Consider the following 24,558-nt stretch of genomic DNA (forward strand, 5'->3'; position numbering starts at 1 on the left):
TTAAAATATTTAATTTGGAGAGTTGCTATTGGCACCTCAAATTTTACTAGTTACACCCAATTGAAAATAAAGAAAATAAATCTAAGATTGAGAATAAGTAAAAGTTGGGGTACGAATAGAAGTTCTGTTATTAGATTTCTATTTTTTGGGTTTAGGATTGTATATGAGTCTGATCATAATTGTAAATAATTATTGAAATTATTTGAATTGAGTGTCATAATGTTTTGAAATGTTGAGATTATAATCTGAATCATACCTTTGTGATGTCTGAAGAGTGAGTTTTAATCTTTAATTGTGATGTGGTACATAATTTCAGAAATTGGAGTGTGATAAGTAAAAGTTGAGGTGCCAATGATAATTCTCTTAAGTTTGGTTTTTTTTTTTTAACAATGTAAAACGAGGGTATTTTTGAAAAATAAATAAGTAGAGGAGGTGAGGTGAGAGCTTAACCAAAGATTGACTAAGACTACTAACCATGGTTATGGGTGGTAGTTGGGTTGACTAGTCGAGTTTGGTGGGCGTTGGTTTCGTTGTAGCTGTAAAATAAAAACGTGTCTTCTCTCCCAACACTTCTTGCAGAGTCTCTCCTCACCTCATTTTTGTTTATCTGAAAACTCGAGAGAGATCGAGAGAGGGAGAGAGACTCTATAGTTTTCGATACCAAACTCTGAGATCGATCACAACCGTTGATTTATAGTATCTGAGAGAATTTGTGTAGAATCCAGTAAAAGCTTCCATTCTGATTCTTCTGCGCCATTAAGGATCTGATAATATGCAGTCAGATTCCATGAAAATTTCTCCAATGGATCTCATGTCAGCGATACTTCAAGGAAAATCAGATCCATTAGATTTGGCAATTTTAATCGAAAATCGCGAGGTTTTGATGATCTTGACGACCTCGATCGCGGTTTTGATCGGATGTGTGTTTGTGTTTGTGTGGCGGAGATCTTCAAACCAGAAATCTAAAAAATCTGTAGAACCTCCAAAGCCTTCAATCCCGAAGGAGGATCCGGATCAGGAAATCGATGATAGTAAGAAGAAGGTTACGATCTTTTTCGGCACACAGACTGGTACGGCTGAAGGATTCGCAAAGGTAAGAACTTAGTAATTAGTAGTCTTTTTGTAATAGGTTTTTGAAGATCTAATCATCTGAGGTTCGTTTGATTGTTTCGTGTGTGTTTGGCTGATTATTTGGTGATTTTGGTAAAATTAAGGCACTCGCAGAAGAGGCGAAAGCACGATATGAGAAAGCAGCGTTTAAAGTGGTTGATCTGGTAATTAGACGCTTTTTTAGTTTAAAATTTGACATTTTAAAGATGTTTGATCGATTATTGGAGTGTTGGAGTTGATGATCTAGACGAATTATCATTTTCAGGATGATTACGCAGTGGAAGATGAAGAATATGAAGAAAAATTAAAGAAAGAGACTTTAGTGTTTTTCTTTTTGGCTACGTAAGTCAGAAATCGATCGACAAGTTCTGCTTTTTCAACCTTCTTTCTCTTTAGCTGTAGAAGAAAAAATTATTAACATTTGATGAATTGTCTTTGAACCTTTAGATATGGAGATGGTGAACCTACCGATAATTCTGCAAGATTCTATAAATGGATTACAGATGTAAGCTTTAAGAATTTTTTTTTTTAATATTAATTATGTAAAACTTTAAAATTTAAAGCTTATAGCTTTAAGATTTTTTCTTAAGTTTTAAAGATGTAAGCTTTAAGAATTTCACTTTTTTCTGCTGTGAATTTTTTTGGGAATAATTTCTGATTATTTGGTTATTTTTAGGGGAAAGAGAGGGGAAACTGGCTTCAGAATCTTCAATATGGCGTGTTTGGTCTGGGCAACAGGCAGTATGAGCATTTTAATAAGGTCTGAAATGAATCTTAGTTTTTGCTTAGATCCCATTTTAAATCCAAAAAACTAAAATAATAATAATAATTTATGCAGAAAAAGTATTTTAATTCTGCTATCAATTTGTGTCACTTGTTAATGTTTTGTTTATGTAATGTGGTATTGGAAAACAGGTAGCGAAAGTGGTGGATGAAATCATTGCTGATCAGGGTATGTTTTGAAGATGCCATTTGTTGGACTTTTATGGAGCTTTGAGACTTTTTATTCAAAATAGCGGAAATTTGGCCTTAGTAGTTTATTATAATGATACTTTCACAGGACAAGAATGTAAACAAATTAAAGAGCACAAGATGATGGTTCCTGGCAGCCAGACTCATGATTCAAATGATTTTAAACTTACAAGAGTACTTCCATACATGTTATCAGGGTTCATCTAAACGGGGTGAACCATCCATGTTGACATGTTTCTGAATCTGGCATTCCAAGGGTTCTTATCTGACCCCTAATGCATATCTTATTTTTTCTCCTATTTTTCAATTTAGTATCAATTGTCATTTATTTAGGGGATAAAGCATTCTTACCCCAAACATTATACATTTGTATGGAAGTAAAACCACTAAATTTACGAATCTCATGTTCAATGGATTATAATGTGACTCATCTTGCATCCCATTATTTAATCAGTTGGCATTAAATATGTTTCCACATCTTTGAATTTCCATCATCTGGGGATCATCGAGACGAACGCTCAATACCATATTGGATTGACACTTCTAGCCGTATGGATGCATCATGTCCTTGTGTCACATAATTAAGATTTCAAGGGAAATTTAAGGTTTAACATTTACTGAAACACACTAGGTTTTCTTTAGAATTATCCCCAAAATATTTGAATTTTGCTTTGCCACTTTGTTTCATGATTTACTATTTTTGCTAAATGGCATTTGGTGAAGCCTTTGGACTTGAGGTTTTGGATACATTTATCAGTAGAAGCATTGAGAACCATGTCTTAATGTGCTGAATGATCCATTGAACTTCCTAACTGAAGCCTGTCTTGGTGACAGCTTCTATACTTTTTTAGTGTTTAATCAGTCATCTCTGAATAGGTCTGAGAATAAATTACAAAACTGTGTTGGTCTACCACTGAATTATCCTAGCATTTACTATACTGGAAATATTAAATTGTTGGAAAATCTCGAATGGGAGATGATGGAGGATCTATGTCTGCAGTTTTGATGTTAGAGAAATACTGGAATGAGTCCACAATTTTCCTTGAAAACTGTACCTAATAATTACATTGACCATTTTTTTTATTGGTTGAGTTTACAATGAACATGACACATGAAATGTGGTAACCAATCACATGCTTTCTTTTTTGTTTTATTGGTTCTGCATGGCTCACCTCCATTTTCACTTTAATAGGAGGGAAGCAACTTGTTCCTGTGGGTCTTGGAGATGATGATCAATGCATTGAAGATGATTTCACGGCATGGTATGAACTTTGAAGAACTCCCATAATCTTTTGGATATTTCTAAATGAACCCTTCTTTCTCTCTCTAGATTTTGGTTAAATTGTCTGATTTTTTCAAATCCTCTTCTAGGCGAGAATTGGTATGGCCTGAGTTGGATCAATTGCTTCGGGATGAAGATGATGCAACAAGTATTTCTACTCCTTACACTGCTGCTGTACTTGAATATCGCGTTGTATTTCACAACGCCACAGATGCATCACTACAGGATAAGGACTGGAGTAATGCAAATGGCCATGCTATTCATGACATTCAACATCCATGCAGGTACTCAAGAGAGCTATTCTTATGCAAGATGGATTATTTTAAGTTCAATCTAATTTCCTTGATTATTTTTTCTATGAATTAATACATTCCATATTCTCTGAATGAAGAGCCAACGTAGCTGTGAGGAGGGAGCTCCATACACCGGCTTCTGATCGCTCTTGTACTCATTTGGAATTTGACATTTCTGGCACTGGCCTTGTGTAAGTTACTTCTGTTAGCTTTCTTTCATGTGAATGGGTAGTTGTGCACGGGAGCATGGTCACCAAGTTGGGATTTAGGAATAAGTCAGCTAGGGAAAATTTCAAGAAATTCAGTAAAAAAAATAAATTGGGCCAGGTTTAAATCTGTGCAATTGTTCATACTAGGTGGTGTTCTCATATTATATCACCAAATTTCATATTTAACCACAATAATAAATCACCAAACCCCCATATAGATATCATCCTTGCATCCACAAGTAACCACAAGTCCACAACACATTCAAGGTTTATATTATTCAAAATATAAAAAATATTCAATGTCATCCTCATTATCTAATGCTTCATCAATAAAATGGTTACCATCACCTTCATCAAGGTCATCTTTTCTTACTAATGCATCAATTTCATCATTCATTTTAAATCAATACAAATTCGTGATTTGATCACGAAGTTAGTAAAAGTCATGATTTATTGAAGAAGTCGTGATTAAATCAGTGAAGGAAAGAGTCATGATTTAATCACGACATTTTTTTAGTAAGTCAGAGAATTTGGTGACCATGCACTGGAGATGGTGCTCTTCTTTTGTTCTCTTGTATTTAACCATCTTGGTGAAGAGTGCTGAATTGCATATTGCATTTTTCCTCTCTTTCCTCAGGTATGAAACAGGGGACCATGTTGGTGTTTATTCTGAGAATAGAATTGAGAATGTTGAAGAGGCAGAGAGGTTGTTAGGTTACCCATCTGATACTTTCTTCTCCATCCATGTTGATAAAGAGGATGGCACGCCCCTTGGAACCTCCTTACCTCCACCTTTCCCATCTCCTTGCACTTTAAGAACTGCACTGACCAAATATGCAGATCTTTTGAATTTCCCCAAAAAGGTACTTGGTATCCTTGAATCCAGTTCTGTACTTCCTTATGGTCTTTTTTTTTCTCATGAAATTCATAGTATTGCTTTGTACAAATGTTTACTTTGTTCAGGCTGCTCTGCTGGCTTTAGCTTCTCATGCATCTGATCCTACTGAAGCTGATCGATTAAGATTTCTTGCTTCTACTGCCGGGAAGGTATTATTAATTTGTTTTAAGTCTTTGATATTCAAATGGTTTTGTGGTTCTCCTCTTCACTAGAAGTGAGATTATATTTCATTGTTCAGGATGAATATGCACAATGGATAGTTGCAAGTCAGAGAAGTCTCTTAGAGGTCATGGCTGAGTTTCCATCTGCAAAGCCACCGCTTGGAGTTTTCTTTGCATCAATAGCTCCACGTTTGCAGCCCAGATATTATTCAATATCATCCTCCTCAAGGTGAATAAATTATTTCTCATACTTGAATTATTCTATTTATTGTAATTATTACTGGTAGTTTGTTGCATGATGCATGGAAAGGGATAGTCCTGTACTAAATGTACAAGCTTAGGCCTTAAAAACTATCTAGCATCCTCATAACCGCACAAAATGGGATAAATCTTGTATATTTCTTAAGAGATTGATGATTATGCCAGAGAATCAGCTGAGCTAATAACCATAACCTTCTGATTTTCACATTCTTATGGATTATGAGAAAAATAATGTAAAAATATTGGATGGGATTTAAAAGTAATTCAACTGAGCCAGTTTTGGATAAGAGGTCTCCTGATAGGTCATATTCAATTGGTATGTCCAGGCCTTTGATGTCTGGTGTGCAGTTAGCCAGTTGGGGTTAACCAGATGGACACCTGTGCTCAGTAAGAAGAATTGATTTTCATAGCAGTAAAGGAAAAAAAAAAAAAAGTCGATTCAGGGGGTGATAGATAGAGATTTTTATCTTTTTAGATGGATGAGAATTCTAAATAAGGGGTAAAAGCCATTCTCTTAAATTGAAACTTTGGAAGAAGAGGATGTGGTCTAAAGGCTTCTTCCTTTTTTTCCCCTTAATTATGTAATAGTCTTAATTAAATCTTTCATTTCCTGGTCTTTGAGTCCCTTTCTCTAAATTTACTTTGGAAGGGGAGCTCCTCCACTTGTTTTCTTCTCTCCTCTATACGTGATGACAAGTATCACTTTTCAATATATAATGTAATTTTTATCTGATATGTTATTCTGTTACAGGATGGCACCATCTAGAATCCATGTCACATGTGCATTAGTGTATGACAAAACACCAACTGGTCGCATTCACAAAGGAATCTGCTCAACTTGGATGAAGGTATATTTTTGTATGATAAATTTATTCTACATTTTGGTGAAAAAGCTTGAAAGTTACAATTTTTCTTGGATTGACTAATTTTTGGGATGACTAAATTACCTCTATTCGTTTTGTACTTTGATAAAATATATTATCATGTTTTAGCCAGAAATGCCTACATTAGTCAGATCAAATGACCTATTTCCCTATGAAAAAACACTTTCCTTGGTAAGATTTGAGGGTTGTTCGGCCCACATGGATTGCCATATTAGCAAATCCAACACACAGCCTTCAAGGTTTCATGGATAAACTCAAGCTAAAAAAAAAAAAATATTCAGAGAAAAAAGTTATGTTTTCAGCTTTATCAAAGGTGTTGAAAATAGATGGCTACTGAACTCCCAAATTTAGAATTGAAATTCAACAGTGTAAAGTAAATTTCTTTTGATTTTTTTTCTTCAAAGTTCTTAAAATTTTATGCTTTACATCCCTTTTGCTTCGTATCATGTTCTTGGATGCTACAATGTGAGCTCACGGCTGGTTCAAGTCTATATTACCAATTGAAAAACAAATATACTGTTCAAGAACAAAACGTTAGCTCACAACCAAATCTTACCAAGTTAGTCAGGCTAGCCGGACTCTTTCCCTATTTATTTAAAGGTCATTCTGCTGAACTAGAATTTAATTGTCCCATAATTGTTTTGGAATTATAAAGTTACAAGAACCTAGTTACTGTGTCCCTCACATGCATGTATCACATGCAAGCACAAATGCCTGCGAGGACTTTCTGATTTTTATACTCATCTTTGGCTTTATCTGTTCTATAAATTTGATTATTTTCCAATAAGTGAGTGAATTTTTGGTTTCTACCACAAACACAGATTTTATAGTCTTTTCTTTATTCCCTATCATATCTGATTGTAATTCTCCTTTTCCCAGAATGCTGTGCCTTTGGAAGATAGCCAGGATTGCAGCTGGGCACCCATTTTTGTGAGGCAATCTAACTTCAAATTACCTGCGGATTCTTCCCTGCCGATTATCATGATTGGTCCTGGCACAGGATTAGCTCCTTTCCGGGGATTTTTGCAGGTTTGTAGTTAATAGCACCAATCACATTTTCTTTTTCACTCAATAATCTGCTGAAATGGCACCGACCACTGTTTTAAAAGGCATTTGAAGCTTACACTTTTGAGGGATACCTCTGGGCATAGTGAAAAACTCAGGGTTCTGGAATAATCCAAAAAGAGAGAGCTTCAGAAAAAGTAGGCAAAAGTTGATAAAATTGGGAAAACATTGGATATATTAAAAAATAAAAATAAATTTGTTTGTTGAAAAAATCACTATTAAATCACGATTTTAATAGTAGTCCATAAATCACAATTTAAAAAAAAAAAATCATGTAGTTTTGAAAAAAAAAAAAACTTCGATTTTTAAAAAATCACTATCAATCAAGAGGGATGAGGTGTCACCAACATGGCAGGCCACATGGCTCAAATGCGGACCTTGGTCCATGCAACCTTTTCCCTATGTATATATATCCTGGCATAGGATTGGCTCCTTTCCAAGATTTAATCCCAATTTTTTCAGAAAAAAATCACAGATTTTTGTCACTATGCCTCTGGGTAGGGCATTTCCAAATACCCCGTCCTTGGTAAAAAAATGCGTAATTGCTCGATAAGCAATCGATGATCCACCCAAACTTGTAAGAGCGAGATGCTACACACCTTCTAGGCCGTGTGTGTGTGTGTGTGTGTGTGTGTGTGTGTTGGTGGCAAATTGTAATAGCTTGAAAATAGTTCAATTTTATTTTCCATTTTTGCACCTCTTTCTCCCAAAATTCTCACTAGTGATCATGTTGAGAAATAACAACAATATCAATACCTCTTTTCCTATTTGAAATGGATCCGATTTTTTTACTAAATTTATCCTAATATAATTTTTTTTGTATCTTTAGAGTTCATTTAAAACGTGCCTCGATTTTTGGGCCACTAAGGCACTTCAAAACATTGGCATCAACTAAGATTGTTCTTTGTCGTCTTTCAGGAAAGATTAGCTCTAAAACAAGCTGGTGTACAAGTAGGGCCTGCAATCCTCTTCTTTGGATGCAGGAACCGCAGAATGGTAATGCACTTTCTCAATTACTGTCATGGTTTCCATTATATGCTCCTCTCAATTACAATTATTGATCCAATCTGTGCTACTATATCTACAGGATTACATCTACGAAGATGAGTTGGATGTCTTTGTTAAAGAGGGTGCACTCTCTGATCTGATTATTGCTTTCTCACGTGAGGGACCTACAAAGGAATATGTGCAGCATAAGATGATGGAGAGGGTAATTTACCAAATACATTCCCACCCATCCTCCATTTTTGTCCATAAAATGAGTACTATTTTATGTTTTTCTGAAAATTGTTTAAGCCCATAATTGTTTGATTGTTATCCAGGCCGCAGATGTCTGGAGCATGATCTCTAATGGTGGCTATCTTTATGTCTGTGGAGATGCCAAAAGCATGGCTAGGGATGTCCATCGAACTCTCCACACCATTGTCCAAGAGCAGGTATGATCAATATCTTACGTGTTTTAGCTTAATTTTATTTGTGTTTTGTCGGGTTTCAATCTGAACCAGAAATTGTTGACCAACTAAGCAAGAGACTTGAATCTGGTTTTCAGGGATCTCTGGACAGCTCCAAGACCGAGAGCTTGGTGAAGAATCTTCAAATGGATGGGAGGTATTTGCGTGATGTTTGGTGATGCCCTGAAAAAGAAAAAAATTTGCAGAATCTGATTTGCTGGAAAAAAAAAAAAAAAAAAAATTTACGAGAGATGGGCACGTCGTCCTCTGTCTGATCTCCTCCTCAACCATTAAAGGGAGTATATGTTGTGATGATTCTTTGTTCCTTTTCCCTAACAAGGATTTTGTTTATGTAATTTATACTTATATGTATTAATGGTATTTAGTAGGCAAAATATTTCTTTACAGATTGGATATATTTTTATTTTTTAAATTAAGCCAAGACAACAAATTCTTGAACGTTATATTTGTATCGAGACTCTTCATGTCAACTGTTGTACTTAACAATGAATCCAATAGATGTGCGCGGTTGTGTTTAATAGCCACTACTTTAAAAGGATGTCGAATGTGTGTTGTCAGTGGTGTGGTCCACTGACATGTGGATCTTAACACATCAAATTGCTGGACTGGCAGCACAGGCATCAGGTCTACTAAAGCTGTAACAATAAGTAGAATCCACACAGGACACAAGTGGCACAACAAATGTATTTAAGGCAACTTTTATTAATTGAATGATAATTTACAAAGCGTAGGTTTGACACAGATACTCTACAATTGCAACACTTGTGCCTGTGTATTAGGCAATGCTCCAAGATGCTCGATAACATTTGCCAACTCAAAGGTTTGGGTTTGTGTATTTATTTTCGTTTTCCCATAAAATTCAACAACTTTTATTTCTCATAAGGTGTCGATGGAATCGGGAATCGTGAAATGATGTAGGTTCTTCGACACCCCCAGACTTGTTAAATTGAAGGTTTGTAATTAAGTGCTGTCGTCTCATCCAACCCAGAAAACTGAATTTTGAGAATGATTATCTATCAGAAACATACGTGATAAATTCCATTCTCCACAGAAAAATTTTGAGGTGACACCCCAGAATGTGTGCATAACTAATCTTTTAATTTCTTTTTAATCAAACTCGGAGAACAGAGGGGATGATGAGAACGCTATCTTATCTTGCCTCCAAAGGTCAGAAGCATGTTGTTTAGTTTTGAGAACTGCTATTGGCACCCCAACTTTTACTTATTACATCCCATTTTTTTAAATTAATTATCACACCCGAATTACATATTAAAACATACTATTCAAGCATAACAAAGATTCGGCTCATGTTATTAATCGACATTGCAAAACACTATAGCACATTCAAATAATTTTAGTGGTTGTTTACAATTGGGATTTGGCTCATATAAAATCCTAAACCTAAAATAGAAATCTAGAGAGAGAGACATTATTGGCACCCCAACTTTTACTAATTCTCAATCATTCACTTTTTTTTAATGGGGTGTAATAAGTAAAAGTTGGGGTGCCAATAGCAGCTCTCTTAATTTTTGGGTGAAACTTTTTCTTGAACCTAATGCCAAACTTAAAATATAATATAGAGTCCTGATAATATGACTCACCAGGTCAATCGACTCCCTAACGTGGACAAGGATACACTTTTTATGGGGAAGTGCAATCATGTATCCCGAGGCATACAAATCAACGGTTCCCAAACATATCATGGAGTCGATTGAGTATGCCACTTGGCGAGTCATATTATCACGACTAACATAATAAGTGAAATTATTATTTAACTTATAAGCAGACCATTCAATTAGGGTGAAGATGATAGGTTTTGGAAAGAACAATTGAAGATCATGGGTAGAAAGACAGCTTGAAGGTAAATGATATCTTCAAGGTTGAAGGCAATGAGTTTTGGTAGAAAACAAGGGTTTTATCACGAAAGTTCAATATTAGGGAGTTTTGGTAATTTTCTGTTAGTATCTCATGAAAGATCAAAGTCTAGGAGTAAAATATTAAAAAGTATTTTTAATACGTGCGCATCCAGGGAATCGAACCCTGGTCAGTACCGTGGGAGGGTACTATGATACCACTACACCAGATGCGCTATTACAAGATATGAAAACAAATATTTTAGAATAAGAATAAATATTTCTTCTCAGTAGGTTAATTTGATTCTGTTCATCCACTTGAAAATACAAAATAGAAAATACAGAACCATTTGTTACTAGAAAATACAAAATATTAGTGTACCCTAGCATTTGATCTTTCAACATCAAAGTTCACGTCCAATGTCACCATTAGTAGAACCTTTAGTTCAAGTGATTCTCGAACGTGAGATGATGGCAAAATGGAATATGATCAGCTAATCATGAGGAAGAAAAACAAACAAAAACAAAAATCAACAATCTTTAACAAAAGACACGATTCTATATTGACTTGAATGATAGATCAAGATTCGTGTTATCGACCCAAATATTAGAGATAAGGAACCATTAATAATTATGACGTCGATATCGAATATGGTGTGAGCGATAGTCTCACATCACCTAGGTATCATAACCTTGGGCTATATATAAACCTAGGGCAATCTGTTTTGTAAGCATGAGTTAGGCCCATGAGCTTCTACACGATATCAAAGAGGGCCTTTATCTCCTCCATGTCACTCAATTCATATCTCCATATTCTTCAGCCTAGTCTGTCCCACACTTGCTGGCTGTGTTGAGTTTAATCTCATATTAGACACTCATTGCCAATTGGTTTTAAGTTGGACCTCTAAACTTATCAGAGGATAAGTTAGGCCCATGGGCTTCTTCATACACGGTGACGAAGCTAATTATAAGACACATCCTTGTCATAGTCGTACAACTAATGATTCCCCCTAATCCTGATTGTTTGTTTGAGGAAATGTTTATCGACAACGATTGATGGAATAATTATATTCCCACTCACTGGATCCTAATTGCTTGTTTGAGGAAATGTTTATCGACAATAATAATGGAATGATTTAAATGATAAATATTCTCACTCAATTCCTTCTTTTTCTAGTGTTGCTGATGTTAATCAGTCTGTGTTTTAGGGCTCCTTTGCAAATTTATTTTGAAAATTAAACACCTTTGGAACAAATTTTTCATTTATGAAATCAAAAGTTACTTAAGATGGAATTGATTCCTGATTCCCACTGTTTGAGAATATATACTTCTTGCATGTGAAATCAATTTCATAAGAATCTAATTAATCATCTCACTAATCAAAATTATGCCTTTAATCTAAGAATCATTTCATCCATCATTAAATCTTTAACACATATTCCCTAAAGTTTATTTTTCTAAGTTACTTGTTCATTTAGGTAACTCACAAATCAAAGTTAAGTATCTAATCTAAAAATTATTTCATCGCACCTAATAGTTCTAACATATTCCCTAAAGTTTAATTCTCTAAATATGTTCATGTATATAAATTACTTATCAAGTCTCACTTTCCCATCATCATCATCGTCGTCGTCATCATCAAAGCCTTATCCAATTAAGATTTAGGGACGTATACGAATAACTTTTAAAAAAAAAAAAATTCCATTCTACCATGTTTAGGACCACTTCTGTTATTAACTCTCTCTCTCTCTCTCTCTCTCTCTCTCTCTCTCTCTCTCTCTCATCTAAATGAGGAGTATAATAAATTCAACTTAGCATCATAAACCTTACATAATTAAAACACTACTGAGTGGCTGTCACTGTTCAACATTATTACATTTGGAAAGAAGAATATTAAGAAGAGTAAGCACAAACTTATCAAGAAATACATATGGTAGCAAATAGCAAAAGTAGAGGTACTTGATTTTTGTTTTTTATTATCTATGATGATGTTAATATGGGTTAGTTTGGTAGGGAAAGGGATGTAAATCTCCTCCCATCCAATGTAGGCTTCCTTTCTCTTTCTTAGAAATGAGACAAAATCTATGATGTTTCAAAAGTTTGTGAAGGGATGAGGGTTTTAACTTAATAATACCAAACAAAAGGTTTTAAAAAAAAGAAGTTAAGCTAATTTGAGTTTATCATGGCACATCCAAACATATGAGCTGTAAAGTGATAACATTGTGGCATCCTAAAATGTGAGGGTTGTCCTGCAGAAATATGGACCAATACACTCTTATCTTTTTCATTAAAAGATAAAATAGAGAGGGATATTATTGAAAAAAAAAAAAATTAGACAATACTAATGTCCCTATGAAATATTGAACGTTAGCATTTCCCTATATATATATATATATATATATATATATATATATATATATATATTTCTAAGACCATAAAATAAGTGAACCCTCTCGTCCTTACCCATGTTAAGCTTGATCGCTAATAATAACCATAGATTAATTCCTCATTGAGATTAACTAACCAGTCATTGAGTTGGCCTCAACCTCGATTAGTTAGACCGATCCCTATTGAAAGCCAATTAGGATCAACTTGGCCAATCCTAGTTCGGATCACAAAAGGGCATACTTGTGGGTTATGCCTTGAAATGAGCCCAAGACTTACACTATGTAATTTTTGTTTGGATTATTCAACATTCATGTATAATAAGATCCTAATCCAACTCGATTCCAATTAATAAATAATTACATAAAATATAATGCATGTCATATATCTAAATAATATATAAAATATGGGTTTGGTTCCACATACTCGAGAAATATGCCTTAAGAAATACCACAAGATCTCGACTGTGTAAGCACAATATCTAATGGTTTAGATTTTATGTGTATTCTAATAATACACATACTGATGATAATTACCTCGAGGATAATTTTCTACCATTCTATTTAATTAATGTGTAAAAGGTCAAGATCGTTCGTTATTTCTTGAGTTATATTTCATAAGTCGATGAACCCAACCCATAAAATATAAATATACATTATTAATATATTTCCAACACAACCAAATCAGGTTCCTCGATTTGGATAAGCCATCAAATCAGATTTTTATAGGAATGAGCTCTTATTGGAATCCAAATTCTTGATCTGGACTGTAGTTATCGAATCGAATTTCAAATCTAATCTAATCCATTGACAGGACTAACATCATCCACAAAATTTGGAATACATAATACATAATATCTAAGAGAAGATTCTATCATGAAAAGTTAGTGATCAAAAGTGGTGGTCCAGCAAAGATCAACAAGAATTTGTGGGAACATCTATGTCATTTTGAGCTCGTGGCATTGGTAAAGAGGGAACAAAGAAGCAAAGTATGGCCATGGCATACACCATGAATAGGTAAAGGTGTACATGAATTGTATTTCCTTTCTTCAGCCATTGGAATCACTGTTCAGCCTTTACAACTAAAGCTCATGGACCACTCTTGACCTCTTATGCCAAAATCCGAATTGTTCTTCACTTTCCATGAACAATCTGACCAGATGTCGTAATTAAGTAGGTCGAATCATTGGGTGTTCAAGTTGCAACATGGATTTGATATTTTAAGCTAATTAACGCATGAGAATGCTGAACAAATCTGAGAACATAAGCTGAAAATGGGCTGAAGTAAGAAGTTAATTCGAGAAATTTCGAAAAGTTACCACCCAAACACTGCTTATTAGAAATCTTATCAAATGGAATTTTTTTTTATTTTACGGATTTTACAACCAAACAATAAGTCGGACCCTACTATTGTGACTAGATCCCAAATCACACATGAAAAAATTAATCATCAAAATTAATCCTTTCTAGTAATAAATCAATCAATTCCAATAACCAAATCTCATGAATGTGTTAAAGTGACTTCTTACAACAGTCACTACGTGAAAAAATGGGCAAATTCAACGGTAAGGTCCGTCGAATTTAAGCCTTTTTTTTCGTGTGGTATTTAAAAGAGTCATTGGGTCTTTTTTTTACTAGTGATACAAAGAGAAAATCTAAGATTTCTAAACATACTGCCATGTCGGCACAGTGTAGAACGCAGTGTCTAGCACAGTTTTATCAAGCATTTTCCTTCTTATTAAACCCTGTAGTGGGCCTTTACATTTGTGGCCTCCAACTCTAATAGTTCCAATGGAAGCCACCATAACATAACGCATATTCATAAAATATCGTGTCCCCTTTAGATTGGGGAGAGATTGCGACAACAACACGTGGTCTGTTATACTTCCTTTTTGGCCCAATTATCCAAGACCCGCAATGGCTGCTGAATACTGTGGTATCTTTTCGGCATGGGGTCCCACTTCTATTATTGTCCAATGAGTACAAAACCTTAATTGAAACGAGTACGAATTTTCTATTGAATTAATGACATCTCGCCACGTGTATTAAAAAATTATTGTGAAATTCATAATTTTTATTTTATGTCATAATCTTAATTCATATATTTTTTAAGATAAGGGTAGAACCTATTGAGTATTATTTGTAAAGAGTAGATTTTTTTTTTGTTTTTTTTGTTTTTTTTTTGTTTTTGATGAAATATAAATTAAAAGAGTTTTTTTATTTTTATTTTTTATAAGTTAAAAGTTAAAGATTCTCTTTACTTTATTGATTATGAAAGTTTTAAAGACAACTCTTTAATTCTTTAGTACTATATCGGATAAATACAAGAATATTTTTCAATTTAATAATGATGCCTCTTTCATTATTGTTTGAGTGAGAGAGAAAGAGACTGGTCATCACTTGTATATGGGGGACCTAAGGCACCGTGGGACTACAGTCCATTGTGTTTGGAGTTAATTCGTCGAAAAATTTTAGTGTATGATTAGCAGACAGTGACTGTTGAATCTTGGAAACTAAACGGCTGAGATCGACTACACTGAAGTTTCATTCCTAAGGAGACGATATTACTTTTAAGGACAGTGACTTCTCCATGCCTCAGTTATTGACAAGTTCTTCCAATTTCTTCGAGTTGTTTACATTAATACTTTTGCTTATAATTTATTTTATTAACAAACCAGAATTGGAATATCCAACAAAAACTACTAAAAATCAGAATTTCTACCCGTTGAGAAATTTCTCTCCACCTATTAGGTTCTTAATCAAACCGTTTTCTACATGTACACAACCCGATGTTTTTTCACTTAATATGTACTTGGCTGACATGGAAAGGGCACATAACCATAGATTTATGATTATGTGCCCTTGCCAGGTCAGTTGAGTATAGATCGAGTTAAAAAAATCAAGTCGGAAAATCAAGACTCTTAAAACAGACTACCTCGAATGTTACTATAAGAATTGGATAATGTTATGAATCGCAACTCCTTTTATTTTTTCAAGTAAGATGCATTTGAAAAGGTGTGGGAGCAACATAATGAGTCTTTTTTCATCCATCCAATAAACCCGTTTAAGGTTCATATTAAAGTAACCATACTTGCATTCCTATTTCTGAATTGATATCCCATGTATAAATCTAATGATATTAAGTTTAGAGTATGGTATTGGGATCCAAAATGGTCCCTAATATGACATTGTATGATAAATTCATCAACATATCATCTTGAAAGCCTTATCTAAAAGAGTCATGATAATATGACTCACCAAGTGGCATACTCAAATGACTCCATGACATGACAAGTTCAAGTATCGTAGATATGTGTGTCTCGGGATACATGATTGTACTTCCCCATAAAAAAGTATCCCGAGATGTACAGATCTACCATTCCCAAACCACTCCACGTCAAAAAGTCATTTTAGTATGTCACCTGACGAGTCATATTATCAAGACTCTATCTAAAATATTAGAAAGATTGGGGGATTGGCTAAACAAATCATGTTTCTTCATTCTATTATGTCGAAAGTTACTTTGAGTATTCATCAATCTCAACCCAAATCATTAGAAACTCCACCAAAAACACTCCAAATCCATAGGGGTATAAACACCTTTACCTTCCTACCAAGTGGTTGGTTTTATGCATTTCTTAGAAGAACTTTGATTGAGAGTTCGAAATCATTTTTTTTTCCTAGTCCATGCCTAAATCATCTTAAATGATTTTTTTTAAAAATTTTATTTATTATTCAAGTAAGTAGTAAATTTTCTCAAATAGATTCACTTTTATTGTCTTTCTAGTATCATCATTCATCAATCTAAATGGTTACATATTATTCTAAAAAATGTTTTTTGCCTAGTATTTTTATTTTATAAATTTATTGTTTTAATTTTTTTAATAACCATAAAATCCATAAGTATGACTTGTTTTATTCTTGTTTTGTAATTAATTTTTTCTTTCATTATTATTTTTTATTTTCTTTCCCATTGTTTTCTTTTCTTCTAATTTCTAAAATCAAAACTAACTTTATTCATGTCTTTATGCATGGTTTACTTGATGCGTTTTATGTATCACACATTTGGGCAATTATTTAATCGATTAACAGATCAATCACATAACACCCCAAGAATACTCTATTTTATCTCTCCAACTCTAATATTATGAGTTTTATCCTCATTAATGTCTTTATAATTAATTAAACTAAATAATGGAAGGGTCTTAGGTTATGAAAATTTTCTAGCCGGACCATCTTAGTCATACTAGTCCTACTCTTCTGTTATTGCTTATCTATCAATCTTAACTAATATTTCATCTTTAAAAGAATCCTAATAAAAGTTAATTGCACTACATATGTCCTATTTATTATGGTATTAACAAAATTTTCAAAGTGATCGAATAACTAATGCCTCATTAGTCATCTTAAACATTCAATGAATGGAAGAGTAAGATATTTTTGTAGTCCACTCTCTCACTCTCTGTCTCTCTCTCTCTCATGTGACACTAGGTGATCGACATCTTATTGACTCAAAAGATTCAGTCAATTAAAAACCACACTAAGATTCCCATAATAGAAAAGCTTATGTAACCCAAGATTCTTCTCTACTCACACCCCCCACACGGAAGGTATCTGTACCCTAATCTGGCCCACGTGGCAAAACTTTGTATCCTAATATTTAAATCTAATGGGAGCCACATTATCTATATTCTCTACCAAAGGCAAACACAGAATCAACCTTCTTTCCCCTTCTTTTGTCTCTAAACCTAAGTTCTCAAACATATATAAACCCCTTCACCTTACTCCCCACACCATCACCAGCTTCTCACTCTCATTCTTTCCTTCACTCTTCTTCTTAACCCACTTGTAATCAAAGTAAATAAGAACGAAAAATGTCTGGAGTTTGGGTGTTCAAAAATGGTGTATTTCGCTTGGTCGAAAACCCACCGGCTGCATCCGAGAAGGTATTAGTCCATGTATCAACAGGTGAAGTTATCACATCTTACTCCTCGCTCGAGCGGATTCTAAGGGGACTAGGGTGGAAGAGGTATTATGGTGACCCAGACTTCCTCCAATTCGATAAATCCTCTTCAAATGATCTCATCTCTCTTCCTAAGGACTTTGCAAAGTTCAGATCTGTACATATGTATGATATCGTCGTCAAAATTCCGGATCTCTTTCGTGTTTGCGCTATGTAAGTTGGTCATGTAAAACAAATGTGTCTAGGTGTTGGGTTTTTTCCTTCTTTCTTTCTTAAGTGTCAATTAGGTTTTCAATTGGTTCTCTCTCTCTCTCTGGATGTTTTTTTTCTTCTTCTTGTTCTTCTAGGTTATCTATTAGCAGTTGGTGTTGTGCTACTTAATAAACTACTTGTGAGTAAAAGCTTGTGTAGCTTTTTTTTTTTTTTTTTTTTAAGAGAGTGTTTGTGTACTTAAGATCAGTTGATTGCAATGTTGCTTTTATTGGGTGAATGTGGTTCGGTGTTATCACCTTAGATGTTCCTTTTTTCTCGAAGAATTAGAATTTGATCCCTAGAGAGGGTGTAATTATACGTTATTTGCATTTTGGGAGGCAGTTATAATATGAATAAAATAACTAATGAAGGAGCATATAAAAACTCATCCTTCCTTCTCACTTCGACCAAGTCTAGTCTGTAATAATAAATTTCCATCCTTCATTTCATTAAGGCTTTTTTCCTTTTTTGATTTTCATTTTTTTCCCTCATGATTAAATTGAAAGAAATTCAAAATCCAACAAGATTTCAAAACTCGTCCGAGATCGAGATGTATTGCTCGAATCATCTCGATATCGGACATGGATGAGACAAGTAGACAAGTCAATGTATCAGATGAGATTTAAAACTTCATGTTCATTTTTTTTTACTTGTTGAACGAGACATCTTAAACATATCAAAAAACTCCTCCGAGATGATTAATATCAGGCATGGGTGAGACGAGATGTGAAACCAAATTTTAAAACCATGCAACCCAATATAAATTATCCCCATTTTTTTGACTGTTTCAAAATCAGAAGTCAAAGGTGCAATTATATTATTCGAGCTCAGGTAGACAAGTCTAATATGCGTAACTATTACGGAGGTAATTTAAAAAACCATCCTTTTATAATTAAACACACCTTTTATGTAAGGTTATGTACAGGACTGTTCATGATTGTATCGTTTCGGTCATTACCAATGATTAATTTAGGGCTTACTGGCACGTGAAGCATATCCTAGTCCTATATTTCATCCGTAATGGCACGTGGCACATCAACCTTTCCACGAGGGAAAAGAGAAACTTTGTATCTTTGTTAAGATGACAAAATGCTAACTCACGCGGAGTGGTGCAATACGCATCCTAACCCCAACCCTGTCTACCCCACAATAATGGTGTCAATTTAGAGGGAGTTTAACTGCATTTTGTATCGTAAAATGCTGAAGTGACTTCCTTGGACACTGCATCAACACTATGCTGACATAGTTGTGTGAAGTGAATCATTGAATTTTTTTTTTTGCTAACCGAGTGTCCGGGCCAGCTTGTGCGCACCACGACTAATCTTAGAGAGAACTACCACAACAACCCACTGCTATGGTCCTCCAATTAAATCATAAGAAAAAAAATCATGGCTCTTAGCACAGTACCACATCAGTGCAGTGTTGACCACAATGTCTAAGGAGGTTAGTGTAGGATGACTCGTAATATAAAATGCTGAATGGCCTCTCTTGGATGCTCAACACTATGCTGACATGGAAGTATGCATTGTAGGACTACTCTTTTGTATTTGTAAGTTGGTAACAATCAAAACCAATTATGTCTACATAATTACGCCCCCCCCCCCTCCCCCTCTGATACACTCCCTCTCTACTCTCTCAACATGGCATGTGCATAGAACCATAGATTTTTCCTTGGGATACACAAATACACATATTTATGAGGATGTATAGTTGTGTATCCCGGGGAAAATTTATGGTTTTATGCACATGCCACGTAAGGAAAGTAAAGGGAGAGTCACTTTATCATTATTCAATTACTTTCGTTGCACAATTAACATTAATTTTTCAAATTACAAAAATAACCTTGTATTACATTATTTGATATCACACTTTAAAAGTTAGATTACCTATTTTAAAATTTTAAAACATTTTCTTAAACCTTTAGTATTAGGACTTTTAGCATAAAAACCCCATAGGTATATGGTAATGGTAAAAAATGACCACTTTTTTTATAAATAAAAAAACTCAAAATAGGACTATTTGATACAATAACTTATGTTTTTGGATAAAAATGCCCTTATCTACAATTTCTCTAATAAACCCTTGAAAAATAATCTTTTAAATTGTAATTCTCTCCACCCCAACATTTGCTATCAAGATTTTGGGCCGTCACAATAACTATAGAGTTGAAATGTAACAAGATTTTAAGAATATATAAGCGATTTAAAAAAAATGAAAGAAATAGAGGCGAGATTGATATCTTTTGGTGGAAATCTTCAGTAGATCATGAATCGAACACAAGAGTCCATAGATCTACAAGATTCATTATTGTTCCTCAAATTTTAGAGCCTCTTTAGTGAACTCCAATTATTTTTTGGTAGAAAGAATGGATCTCTCTCTCTCTCTCTCCCTTTCTTTATTTCAGTGGTATAAAATGTTAGGAGATAAGAAATTACAATTTAGAAGATTATTTCTCAAGGGTTTATTAGAGAATTATAATTGTGTGCATTTCAATCCAAAAATAAGAGTTACTGCAACAAATATCCCTATTTTGAGTATTAAAAGAGAATTAATTTTTGATAATCATCCATTATCTAAGTCTAAGGTTAGTGACCAACAAATCATTTTCTTTTCACTCTTTCTCCATTTCTTCACTCTCCTCCTCTCCGTCTATCTATTGAAAAAGGATCCATGTTGGATAATCTTACTCAATTATGGAAGAGAGTATGTACTTGGTGTTTTTGAAGTTTAATGTTGATAGTGTGATTAGCTCATAGAAAAACTTATGTTCTTAAGTTATATTCATTTTAGATTATAACAAGTAAATATCTTATAGAAATAGGTATAGAAGTTTCCAAGTTCTTGGTTTGTAGGAGACCTTTTTTCAAGTTTCAATTGTTCTCTCAGGCACATCATGTTGAGAAGATTTGTATTCACATCTCAAATCAGTTATATAGTTTATCAACATGTAAGCAAAATCCGACAACATTTGGAATTGTAACAGCATAGAGGAGAAATGGATTGACATCATATATGTTAGAAGATTTAACCAGCAAAAGGATGAGTTTGAAGGTAAAGATTAATTGTGGATAGTGATTGTGAATAATTTGATTAATTTTTAGACATACAAAATAAAATAAAATGTATTTTTACATATTAAAATTCTTTTAACAAATAACAAAATATGTAATAGCAAAAACCTACAATTTTGAGGAGTCCTTATCCAAGCAACTCGTGCATATCATGTTTCTCTTCCCGAGTGGTTACAATGCATCTTTTCAACTTTTTTCTAGCATAATATTTCATCACTCTTTGATTTAATTAATGATTAATATTCTCATCAGTCCACTCTTTTTCATGTTTTGCCCGTGTCTATAATTTAAGGTGCTTATCAATTTTTCTTTAAAAATTTAACACCTTCGGAAGAGATCTTTCAATTATTACATCAGATTACTTAATTATGTTGGAACCGATACTGACTCCAACTGTTTGAGAATTTATTCTTCTTGTATGATAATAGGGTTTCATAAGAATCTTACTAATTTGTTTAATCAAAGTTAAACATTTAATCTAATATATAATTGTTTCATTCCTCATTTATTAGAACTTCACATATATTCCTTAAAGGTAGCTTTCTAATTATTTATTTTAATCTTACTTATCAAAGTCATGCCTCTAATGCAATGATTATCTCATCTCTTCTTATATCTTTAATGTTCTATAAACAACGAGAAATTGCAATCACAAAATGCAAAATAAAGTAGAAATTTAGCCAGAGATTTACGAGGTTTACTCTTTATGTAACAGTTCTTCGAAGGTGACTGATATTCTTTCCTAACACAAGCAAAAGATCAAAATGGAATTCACCTTTCTCTATAACTCTCTGTCTCAATAAAAAATCCTTGAGATCGAAGTTATGTATTTATACTTTGACCTTATTACACAAATATATTGTAACCTTAGTACATAATGGTTTTCATTCATATGGCTAAATAACTCACCACTTTTTAAATGATACCGATAGGAGTGATGTCTATTCTTCAAATGAAAAATGTGTATAAAAGGGAAGGTTTTGACATCAATTTAAAAAAACAATGTCTAAAGTCCAAATTAATTTCTAAAGTCCTGCACATTATGACGCGATCCCTCCGTCAGTGAATATTGCACTTTAGATGCATTTTATTAAAAAAAACTGATGTTTAACTAAAAATAAGTGATGTCTAAAGTCTTTTATTTATTTATTTATTTATTTATTTATTATAGTAGTGATTCCCCTAAAAAATGTTTCTTTTTTCATCCCTCTATTCCCAATTTATCTCGCCATCATTGTTATAATGATCAAAGTCTTATCTCAAAGATTTATGGTCGGTTAAACGAATCATATTACTTCATTCACTATGCAAGGGTCAAATCTTCTCTTATCAACACACTCTCTCTGTCTCTCTCTCTTATATCTAAATAAAAAGGAGAATATATTCATGTAAACAAAAGAAACCTCACAGAATTAAAACACCACTAAGTGGTTGTCACTGTTAACATTACTTTTGGAAATAAAGACATGAAGGGTTAGCATAAACAAATTGACAAGTACAGTAGGTATTATAAGTATGGGTGGTTAATTTTGGGCCTTTTTTTTAAAATCTGTGATGTTCACATTGTATGGTTAATTAAGTTAAGTTTTGAAAGGGATGGCGAGCTCCCATACATCCAATGGAGGCTTCCTTTCTCTTTAATTGAAATGAGACAAAAGTTATTGGGATTTCACTCACACTGAAATTCCTCTTAAACTTTATAATATACTAAAGAAAAGGTTGCTAAAAAAGGGATAGGTGATTTGGGTGGCACATCGACACGTGTATCATGAGCTGGAATATCAAATATTAATTTGGTATTCCAGTTGGACACTTTAGCATCTTCACCACCCTCCACATAATTAATCATCTTTACTATTATAATGAGAGAAGCGTTGTAGAGGCTTGGTTTTAAATCTCGTCCGAGACCACTCGTGGGATTCGCCTCGGTATCATCCACTAATAAGATGAAGAGACAAGTCATCTCAAACTTGATGTGTTTATCAAAAGTCAGTTGATTGTGTCATTGTTTAATAAGATGAATCGAATAAATTGAACGATTCATCCAAGATGACTCGGTCTCATTCTTGAATGATACAAGACGTCAAAATGAGTGGGTTTGCACATGCCATGCACCTTGTAGTAAATAGTAATGTCAAAAATGTGGATCTAGATATTGGAGAGAGCACAAAAGAAGCCAATCTTCTTGACCTTACACATAATCAAAAACCATAAACTAAACCCTCATTAAGCTTGCACATATCTTGATCCCAATAAAAAAACAAAACAAAAAAAATCTATATTGATATAAAAAATTGTACAGTAGATAGAGTCACGTCCTTAAGTGCAAGAAAATAAGTATGGGAAAAACTCAGGTTGATCCAAAGTAGTATCATCATGGCTGACCCTTGTTGGGGTCACAAAATGGCATACTTGTTGATCATGAATTGGTTTACTTAATCAACTTTGGCAGACCAATAAAATATGAAGTATAATGTATCAAAACAAATATAGAGATCGAGCTGCTATTGGCATCCCAACTTCTAATTATTACACCCCAATTTCTTAATTTATTTATCATACCCCAATCAAAGTTTAAAACACACTCTTCAAACATTAAAAAGGTTTGGCTCAAATTATTCTTTCAACGTTACAAAACATAATAACACCCGTTCAAGAAATTTCAGCAGTTATTTACAATTATGATTAGGCTCATATAAAATCCTAAACCCCAAAAAAATAGAAATTTAGCACAATATATATTGAGCTTCTATTGGCACCCCAACTTTTACTTATTTTCAACCGTACCATTCACTTATTTTCTTTACTTTTAATTGGGGTGTAAAAAGTAAAAGTTGGGATGCCAATAGCAGCTCTGGGCGATGATATTCCTAAACTCATCCAATAAATTATCAAATCGGTTTTTATCTGAACTCAAATCCTTTATCTGGACCGGTAGTTATCAGATTGGAATGATTTGGATTTCGGGCCTGACCCATTAATCCATTGACAGCCCTAGCATCATCCACAAAATGGATAATATATCAAATACATATATAGAAGGGAAGATTCTGTGAGGGAAAGTGGTGGTCCAGCAAGATCAATTGGATTTTTTGGGAAGTGATTGAAGATCTTTTTGTCTTAGCTGAAATGTCTATGTCATTTGGAGCTCATGACATTGGTACAGAGGGAACAAAGAAACAAAGCATGGCCATTGCATAGATCATGAATGGCTAAAGATCTGCATGAACTGTACTTCCTTTCTTCAGCCATTGGAATCACTGTTCAGCCTTTACAACTGAAGCTCAAGGACCACTGTTGAACTCTCTTTGTCCAAGATTCGGATTGTTCTACACTAGCTAAGCCATGAATAGAGTTTTACCGGTCCAGCCAACTGTGCTTTTCAATTCAGCGGTTCACCGATGGTTCTGGTTCATAGCTAGACTCTG

General features: G+C 33.8%; 1 protein-coding gene, 1 non-coding gene and 1 pseudogene across 2 annotated transcripts; 2 read left to right on the top strand and 1 right to left on the bottom strand.

The window, feature by feature from the left end:
- Positions 1–545: 545 nt before the first annotated feature.
- On the top strand, positions 546–9,050 carry LOC147392916 (NADPH--cytochrome P450 reductase-like). Its single transcript, XM_086455263.1, has 18 exons — positions 546–1,093; positions 1,215–1,274; positions 1,376–1,452; positions 1,558–1,615; positions 1,787–1,870; positions 2,026–2,062; positions 3,275–3,344; positions 3,454–3,648; positions 3,756–3,848; positions 4,504–4,729; positions 4,830–4,913; positions 5,003–5,154; positions 5,938–6,034; positions 6,950–7,099; positions 8,054–8,131; positions 8,223–8,345; positions 8,458–8,571; positions 8,685–9,050. The coding sequence occupies exons 1-18, from the start codon at positions 773–775 to the stop codon at positions 8,763–8,765; spliced, it is 2,100 nt and encodes a 699-aa protein (XP_086311389.1). The 5' UTR covers positions 546–772; the 3' UTR covers positions 8,766–9,050.
- A 1,575-nt stretch (positions 9,051–10,625) lies between these two features.
- TRNAG-CCC (transfer RNA glycine (anticodon CCC)) lies at positions 10,626–10,696 on the bottom strand. The gene has a single exon. It is a non-coding gene; the product is annotated as a tRNA-Gly (tRNA).
- A 6,863-nt stretch (positions 10,697–17,559) lies between these two features.
- On the top strand, positions 17,560–18,175 carry LOC147392918 (flowering-promoting factor 1 pseudogene; annotated as a pseudogene).
- The last annotated feature ends 6,383 nt before the right edge of the window (positions 18,176–24,558 follow it).

The sequence above is a fragment of the Akebia trifoliata genome, chromosome 10 (genome assembly GCF_017979445.1).
Source record: "Akebia trifoliata isolate Shusen 1 chromosome 10, ASM1797944v1, whole genome shotgun sequence".
NCBI classification, from domain to species: Eukaryota; Viridiplantae; Streptophyta; class Magnoliopsida; order Ranunculales; family Lardizabalaceae; genus Akebia; species Akebia trifoliata.